This window comes from Corvus kubaryi, unplaced genomic scaffold (genome assembly GCF_017639235.1).
Source record: "Corvus kubaryi isolate FWS band 111438036 unplaced genomic scaffold, C.kubaryi_AGA036_p1.0 36965, whole genome shotgun sequence".
NCBI lineage: Eukaryota > Metazoa > Chordata > Aves > Passeriformes > Corvidae > Corvus > Corvus kubaryi.
Genome location: NW_024580995.1, coordinates 20,037 through 27,626, shown reverse-complemented (window position 1 = coordinate 27,626; position 7,590 = coordinate 20,037). Strand labels below are relative to the sequence as shown.

General features: G+C 69.0%; 3 protein-coding genes across 7 annotated transcripts; all 3 read right to left on the bottom strand.

Moving 5' to 3' along the window:
• Positions 1-232: 232 nt before the first annotated feature.
• CUNH19orf53 (chromosome unknown C19orf53 homolog) lies at positions 233-1,471 on the bottom strand. 2 transcript variants are annotated; one of them, XM_042020351.1, is made up of 3 exons: positions 947-1,454; positions 601-656; positions 233-503 (listed from the first exon to the last, which is right to left on the bottom strand). In XM_042020351.1, exons 1-3 carry the CDS (start codon positions 1,035-1,037, stop codon positions 369-371), a joined length of 282 nt encoding a protein of 93 aa, XP_041876285.1. In that variant the 5' UTR covers positions 1,038-1,454; the 3' UTR covers positions 233-368. The 2 variants fall into 2 exon arrangements, with proteins under 2 accessions (XP_041876285.1, XP_041876286.1); XM_042020352.1 differs by lacking the exon at positions 601-656 and having other exon boundaries at positions 942-1,471.
• Positions 1,472-1,647: 176 nt separating this feature from the next.
• MRI1 (methylthioribose-1-phosphate isomerase 1) lies at positions 1,648-4,022 on the bottom strand. 2 transcript variants are annotated; one of them, XM_042020346.1, is made up of 6 exons: positions 3,926-4,022; positions 3,396-3,637; positions 2,910-3,082; positions 2,576-2,752; positions 2,072-2,296; positions 1,648-1,836 (listed from the first exon to the last, which is right to left on the bottom strand). In XM_042020346.1, the coding sequence occupies exons 1-6, from the start codon at positions 3,965-3,967 to the stop codon at positions 1,706-1,708; spliced, it is 990 nt and encodes a 329-aa protein (XP_041876280.1). In that variant the 5' UTR covers positions 3,968-4,022; the 3' UTR covers positions 1,648-1,705. The 2 variants fall into 2 exon arrangements, with proteins under 2 accessions (XP_041876280.1, XP_041876279.1); XM_042020345.1 differs by having other exon boundaries at positions 3,836-4,000.
• Positions 4,023-4,158: 136 nt separating this feature from the next.
• On the bottom strand, positions 4,159-6,912 carry YJU2B (YJU2 splicing factor homolog B). Of its 3 annotated transcripts, none has more exons than XM_042020348.1 (10): positions 6,867-6,912; positions 6,428-6,472; positions 6,268-6,321; positions 5,921-6,003; positions 5,781-5,836; positions 5,617-5,677; positions 5,395-5,537; positions 5,014-5,186; positions 4,688-4,826; positions 4,159-4,597 (listed from the first exon to the last, which is right to left on the bottom strand). In XM_042020348.1, exons 2-10 carry the CDS (start codon positions 6,428-6,430, stop codon positions 4,242-4,244), a joined length of 1,068 nt encoding a protein of 355 aa, XP_041876282.1. In that variant the 5' UTR covers positions 6,431-6,472; positions 6,867-6,912; the 3' UTR covers positions 4,159-4,241. The 3 variants fall into 3 exon arrangements, with proteins under 3 accessions (XP_041876282.1, XP_041876283.1, XP_041876281.1); XM_042020349.1 differs by having other exon boundaries at positions 6,428-6,649; positions 6,867-6,884; XM_042020347.1 differs by lacking the exon at positions 6,867-6,912 and having other exon boundaries at positions 6,428-6,860.
• Positions 6,913-7,590: the final 678 nt, after the last annotated feature.

Below are 7,590 nucleotides of genomic sequence, written 5' to 3'. Positions count from 1 at the left end.
CCGAGACCCCGAGATCGTCCCTCAAGACCCCCCGGGAATACCTGGCCCAGCCCCAGAGACATGGACGCCCTCCCTCCCCCCAGAACCTTCCGGGGGGATAAAGTGACACCGCCAGGGGCCCCCCGTTCTCGGGGCTACACCGATGTCCACCCCCCTCCCCAAATCTGTCCTCCAGGAGCTCCCCAAGCCCTCTCCGACCACATCCCGGGCCCCCCCAAATCAGACACCAGCGTCGGGGGTGCGGGGGGGGACCGCCGCCCAGAAACCCCTTTTATTAAACAACGATGCGGGGCTGAGAACAGCCCGGAGTCCCGCAGATCCTCGGGGAGGGCACTGAAGGAGGGTTCAGAGGGCGTTCCCCGGGGGTCTCAGCCGCGGCCCTTCTTGGCTTTGCCCTTGGCGGGGCCTGGCGCCGTGACCAGCGCCAGCTTTTTGGGGAGGCCGCCCTGCGCGCGCTGCACCGTCTCCCGTTCGATCCGCATCCGGATCCCGACCTCCAGGCGCTGGGGAGGGGAAGCACGGGGGGGTTAGGGGGGCACAGATGGATCCCCCCCAGACCCCTCGGGATCCCGCAAACCCCGCCGCGCCCCCCCCCCCCACCTTCTTCAGCTTCTGCTGTTGGATCACACGGAGCTTCTTCGGGGCGATGGTGCGACCTGTGGAGAGGGCGGCTGGGCTGAGACCCGAGAGATCCCCGGTACCCCCCCCACTGACAACCCCGAGCTCCCAGAAGCCGTGAGGCCCCGCAAGAGACCCCAGGGAGGGCAGCGGAGACCGCCAGGACTTCTATGGGACACGCCCGCCACCTCCAGAGCCTCCCTTCCACCCCAGAGTCCTGAGGCCTCCTCTCGCCCTCCCGGGGCTCCCCTGAGCGACCCCTGGACCCCCAGCCCGCCTGTCCCCCTACACCGTTCGCCGGGATCCCCGGCCCTGGGACCCACCTTACCTCCCTTCCGCGGGCCCCGAGTACCCCGGGCCGCCGCCGCCGCCGCCGCCTTGGGACGCTTGGCCGCCACCTTGGGCCGGCCCTGCGCCATCGCCGCTACTTCCGCGTTAGGGCCGGAACACGCTGAGAACCGGCGGGGCGGAGCGTGCGGCACACCGGGATACACCGAGGCGTTACTGCCGCAAAGCCTGCCGGGATACACCGAGGCGTTACTGCCGCAAAGCCTAACGGGATACACCGAGGCATAGCTGCCGCAAAGCCTGCCGGGATACACCGGGGCGTTTTTGCCGCGAAGCCTGCCGGGATACACCGAGGCGTTTTGGCCGCGAAGCCTGCCGGGATATACCGGGGCCTAACTGCCGCGAAGCCTGTCGGAATACACTGAGGCTTTATTGCCGCAAAGCCTGCCGGGATACACCGAGGCGTTTTTGCCGCAAAGCCTGCCGGGATACACCGAGGCTTTATTGCCGCGAAGCCTAACGGGATATACCGGGGCCTCGTTGCCGCAAAGCCTAAGGGGATACACCGGGGCCTCGCTGCCGCAAAGCCTAACGGGATAACGGGATACACCGAGGCGTCGCTGCCGCAAAGCCTAACGGGATACACCGGGGCCTCCCTGCCGCAAAGCCTGCCGGGATACACCGAGGCCTCGCTGCCGCAAAGCCTGCCGGGATACACCGGGGCGTTTTTGCCGCCAAGGCTGCCGGGATTCACCGGGGCTTTATTGTTGCAAAGACTGCCGGGATACACCGGAACCTGTCACTGCTCCCCCCGCTCCGCCAGCGCCCGGCACACCTCGGAGGGGGCGAAGACCCCCCACTCCGTGATGATGCCCCCCGTGATGAGCTCATGCGGCGTGACGTCAAAGGCGGGGTTCCACACATCGACGTCTGCAGGAGGAGGGGGAACACGGGGTCAGAGGGGCTCTGGCAGCGACCCCAGGCTGTCAGGACCCCCTGACCCAAATGCGACCGCCCCACCTCATTTAGGACCCCCTGACCCATAGGGCACCCCCTGACCCATCAGGGAACCCCCATCCCTAGACACCAACCCACCCTGGGGTCTGTGACACCCTGACCTGCCCAAATGAGACACCCCAGGACGCCCCCGATGCGCGGCACCCACCAGGGTCAGCCAGGAGGACGCCCCCGAGCTGGGTGAGCTCTGTCCCCGGCCGCTCCTCGATGGGGATCAGGCGGCCCGAGGCCAGCGTGGGGTCACAGGTGCTGCTTGGGGCGGCCACGTAGAAGGGGATCTCCATGTGCCGTGCGGCCACCGCCAGCTGGAATGTCCCGATCTTGTTGGCCACGTCCCCGTTGGCAGCCACGCGGTCAGCGCCCACCACCACGGCTAGGGACAGAACGGGGTCAGGGGGACCTGTCCTTTGTCACCTGCCCCCATCATGTCCCCTCCCTGTGCCCCCCCTCTTTGTCCCAGTCCTTTCCCATGTCACCTGTCCCCAGCCTCTGTCACCCATCCCGTGTCCCTCCTCCTTGTCCCCATCCTGTCCCGTGTCCCCTCCTCATCTCGTGTCCCCTCCCTATCCTGTCTCCCCTCCCCATCCCTTGTCCCCATCCCCCTCCCATGTCACCCCCTCCGTGTGTCCCCCCGGCCCCCACCACCCCTCACCCTGCACTCCCCGCTCCCTCATGGTGACGGCGGCCGCACTGTCGGCGATTATCGTGACAGGGATGCCATCGTGGCGCAGCTCAAGTGCTGAGAGCCGCGAGCCCTGGTTGTAGGGCCGGGTCTCGGTGCAGAACACGCGCGACAGAGACCCACGTTGGTGCAGGGCCCGCACGACACCTGGGGACACGAGGGACATGTCAGGGACTCCTCGACAGAGACACCTCCCCCCGCCATCGAGACCTCCGCACAAGCCCTGGGGGAAATGGGGGACACTGCACCCCCCAGTGCTCCCAGTACCCAGGGCGGTGCCGTAGCCCCCCAGTGCTCCCAGTACCCAGGGCGGTGCCGTAGCCCGCTGTCGCCAGGGTCCCGGTGTTGCAGTGGGTCAGGAGGGTGACAGGGCCACCCCCCGGGACCCTCCCCAGGATATCGCTCGCCCCGTGCGCCCCAATGTTCCGATTGTCCCTCCGGTCCTTCTCCAGGAGCCCCTCGATGTACTCGATGATGCTGGGAAGGGAGGGAAAAACGGGGGGTGTGACCCCCCCAACCCTAACCCCAAACCCACCCCAGGGGATCCCGAGACCCCCCTCAACACCCAAACCCACCCCAAGGGCACCTGGAACCCCAAATCCACCCCAGGACCACCTCAGGACCCCCCCTCAACACCCCAAATCCACCCCAGAGGGATCCCAGGAACCACCTGAGACTTCTCCCAGCCCCCCAACTCCCCCCAATATTGGGGATCCCCAATATTGACAACACCCCCCACCACCACCTCCCAGCCCCCCAGCGCCCCCCAAATTCCGCTCACCCCCGTTACCTCTCCCGCAGCTGCTGGGGGGTGACGCCGGGGGTCTCCACCTGCTGCCGGACAAACGTCCGGAGCCGCTCGGCCTCGCGGCCCAGGTTGGCGGCCGTGGGGCGGGCGCTGAGCAGGAACCCCAATTTCTGCCCCACAAACTCCTCCAGGGCCCCCAAATCATCGGAGGGCCCGGCGCCCCCCGCCAGCTCCACGGCCAGGCTCAGGCAGCCCAGCAGGGCGATGGCCGGAGCCCCCCGCACCTGGGGGGGGGGCACAGAACAGTCCCTGAGCACCTCCCGGGCGGATCTGGGAGCCCCCCAAACAAGGGGGGGGTTGGGGTGGGTGGGGGGAAGGGAGAGGAGGGGGTTTTGCGGGGGTGATTGGGGACGGGTGGGAGGGGGCCAGGACCAGGGGCTCAGAGGGGGTCGGGGGCACTGGGGGGGGGGGTCTCCCCTCACCTCCATGTCGCGGATGGCGCCCCAGGCCCGCTCCACGCCCCCCACCCGCTCGTAGCGGAGCTGCCCCGGCAGCAGCCGCTGGTTCAGCACCTCGAGGGAGCCACGCCGGTACCGCAGCGACTCGAGCGCCATCGCCACACCGCGACACCGCCCCTTCCGGGGGGAGGGGACCGCCCACGGCGGCGTCACGGGGGGACCGGAGCGCGGGGAGGGCCGAGGGTCGCGATCCGGAGTGGGGGTCCCATGGCGCGACATGCGACACTCACGACAGGCCACCGACAGCTTTTAATGTTGGGCTGCTCGGGGGTATAAATTACAGGGTGGGGGGGGGGGGGCCTGGGGGGGGGGGCGGGGGGCTCGGCGCCCCCCCAGACCAGGCCGGGGGTCCAGCCCCCCAAAACCCCGCTCAGGGGCTCTCGGAGCCGGAGTCCGAGTAGTCGGCGACGAGGGACGGGGCGGGGGCGGCAGCGGGGGGGCCCGGGGGGGCTCCCCCAGCCTGCGGGGCGGCACAGGGCGGGTCCGACCCGGCCTCGGAGTTCCCCCGGGGCGGCCCCTCCGCCCCCCCGCCGTCCTCCCCCGCCCGCCGCCGCACGATGCCGAGCCCGGCGGGGGTCGGGGGGGGGCCCGGGGGTCCCCTCGGCGCTCGCCCCGTCCCCAGAGCCAGTTTCTGGAGGGCCCCCCCGCCCGCTCGGGCCGTGCCCTGGGCGAACCAGGAGCGCTGGGAGATCTCGGAGCGCTTCAGCCGCTGCTTCTCCTCGTAGGCTGTGGGGGGACAAGGCCGGGGGGCGGTCAGGGGGGGCGCGGGGCCGCCCCGAACCGCCGCGGGAACCCCCCGGGACCCCCCCCACGCACAGTCGGGGGCGCGCAGGGTGAGCAGGGCGGCGAGGCGCCGATCCTCCTCCTCCTCGCGGAGCAGCGGGATGCTGAGCCCGGCCCTCGCCCGCAGCGCTGCTGCCTCCTCCTCCTCTTCCCGCAGCGTCTTCTTCTCCTCCTGGGGGCGAGACGGGGCTGGGGGCACGGCCCGGAGACCCCCGGGGGTGCCTGGGGGTCCTGGAGACTCCAGCGTGGACAGGAGCCCCCCCGCTGGGTTTTTCGGGGTCCCGCAGTCCCCCAATGAAAATTTGGGGGTCCCGGAGTCCCCCAGTGAAAATTTGGGGGTCCTGGACCTCCCCACTGACCCGGAAGCGCCTCCGGAGGCGGCTGTTGAGGCCAAAATCGTCCTTCCAGGCGTCCTGAGCTTCCTGCAGCCGCGTCAGGGTGGGGGTGGCGCGCTCCAGGACCCCCCGGTCTGTCACCCCGTGCTCCAGCTGGAACATGGGATCCATGGCCAAGCGCTCCCGCTGCTCTGGGGCTGTGGGGACGCCGTTACCGCGGCTCACTGGGGGCACTGGCAGGGACTGGGGGCACTGGGAGGGACTGGGCAGGACCAGGGCGCTGTCCCTGCATCCCAGCGCTCATCCTTGTGCCAGGCCCCACTGGGAGCCACTGGGAGTGACTGGAATCACCAGGACAGGGGTCCCTGGGACTGACTGGAGGCACTGGGCCATACTGGGACTCACTGGTGGGCAGGACCTGGGCGCTGTCCCCGGGGTCCCAGCGCTCCTCCTTGCGCCGGGCCCCGCTGACGATGACATAGTCGCAGTTCCCGGGATCCGTTTGCAGCTCGATGTAGTTGACGCACAGGTGACACTTCATCCGGAACCTGGGGGGCGCACACGGGTCAGGGGGTCCCCGGGGGGTCCCCGGGTGTCCCCGCAGGTGAGGGAGGGGCTGTGGCTCACCTGTACACAGGGGTGGTGTAGTAGGTCCCCACCTTCTTCTTCTCCGCGTTATACCTGACACCTGTGGGGGGATGGGGGGGTCAAATCACCCCCCCCCCGCAGATGTGGGGACCCTTTGGGACCTCCCAAAACTCCCCAATCCCCAGAACAGGGGTGCAACTCACCCATCCCGATGTGGTTCTGGCAGCCGTCACACCAGATATTAAAGGGCATCTCGAACCTGGGGGGTCAGGCAGGGTTTGGGGGTGTCAGTGCTGCCCCCGGGATGTGACAAGGGACGTTTTGGGGTGTCCCCCCCCCTTACCTGATGACAAGGATGCCCTGGGAGAGCTTCCGGGCGCGCTCCCGCAGGGGGTGGCTGTGGTGGTACTTGTTGAGGGAGCCATGCTGGGGGGGAAAAGGAGGATCAGGGAGGGGGCCGGCCCCCCCAAAATCCCCACATGCCCTTCCGGCCCCCCAAAACTTCCACTCCCAGCTTCCTGAACCTTCCTGCCAGCCCCTAGCCCCTCAAAGTCCCACCCTCCCCACAACCTGACATTCCCCCAGCACCCCAATATCCCCCTAAAATCTCCCTGACATCCCTCCCAACCCCCCCTGCCAGCCCCTAGCCCCTCAAAGCCCCTCCCTAACCCTGCGAGCCCCCCAGCCCACCTTGGCGGGGTCGAAGTCAGGCGGGTAGTACTTGTTGGTGCCCTTGCGTTCACCCTGGAGGGAAATCGGGGTGTCACGGGATGGCCACGGGGTGACCGCGGTGGCCCCGGCGTGGCCGCGGTGGTCCCAGCGCAGCTGAGGTGGCCCCGTCCGCACTCACCATGGCCGAGGGTCTCTGGAGCCGCGCGACCGGCACGGGCAGAACCTGGGGGCGACGAGGAGGTCACTGGGGAGCCCTCGGCCCGTACTGGGAGGCGTTAACGGGGTCCGTGCTGGGACAGGGGCACCAGTGCGGGGACAAGAGCCACTGGTTTGTACTGGTACGGGATCGGGAGACAGCACCGGCCAACGCGCTCCCAGAACGCGGCGAGTGGGCACTGGCCTATACCGGGACGGGCCCCCGGCCCAGTTTGGGGTCACTGGTCTCTACTTGCGACCAGCTACCCCTCGGTTTGGGGTCACCGGGCTATACCCCGCTCCAGGATGGGGTCCCCGTTCCGCACCGGGGTCCCTGGGCTGTACGGGGGTCCCCGGGCTGTACGGGGGTCCCTGGGCTGTACCGGGATCGCCCCCGCGCGCACCCCCCGCTCCCCACCGACCTCTTCCGGCTGCGCTCCTCAGGCCCCGCCCCTTCCTCCCCATCGCCGTGCGCTGATTGGCCCAGCCACGCCGAGGGGGCGGGAACCTTCCTGTCGGCCCCGCCCCTCCAGCGGCGTTCGCGATCTCTGGCGGCGCCGCAGCGCGGTGACTTACGGCGGCCCGTAGCAACGGGAGCTCCGTAGCAACGGGGGTCCATAGCAACGGGTTTCCATAGCAACGGGGCGTATTGCAGCGAGGGGTCCATAGCAACGGGGTCCACAGCATCGGGGGGCCCCACAGCGACAGCGTTCAGCGCGTCCGTTTCCATAGCAACGTGCTTCATACCAACGGGGACCACAGCGACGGGGGGCTCATGGCAACGGGGGACTGTAGCAACGAGGCTCCATAGCAACGGGCTCCATAGCAACGGGGACTCATAGCAACGGGTTCCATAGAAACGGGATTCCATAGCAACTGACTGCTCCCCTAACCCTCTCCCCTCCACAGCCCCCCACCGTCACCCCTGTGTCCCCATCGCTGTCCCCATCATCCTGTGTCCTCGATGGATAGAGTTGACCCCCCATGTCCTCATGGGGGTGGCAGTGTCCCTGTCATGGTCACCCCATGTCCCCATGGGGGTGGCAGTGTCCCCATCCCTGTCATGCCAGGTCCCCGTGGGGGTGATAATGTCCCTATCCCCGTTTCCATCACCCCAGGTCCCCATGGGGGTGGCAGTGTCCCTGT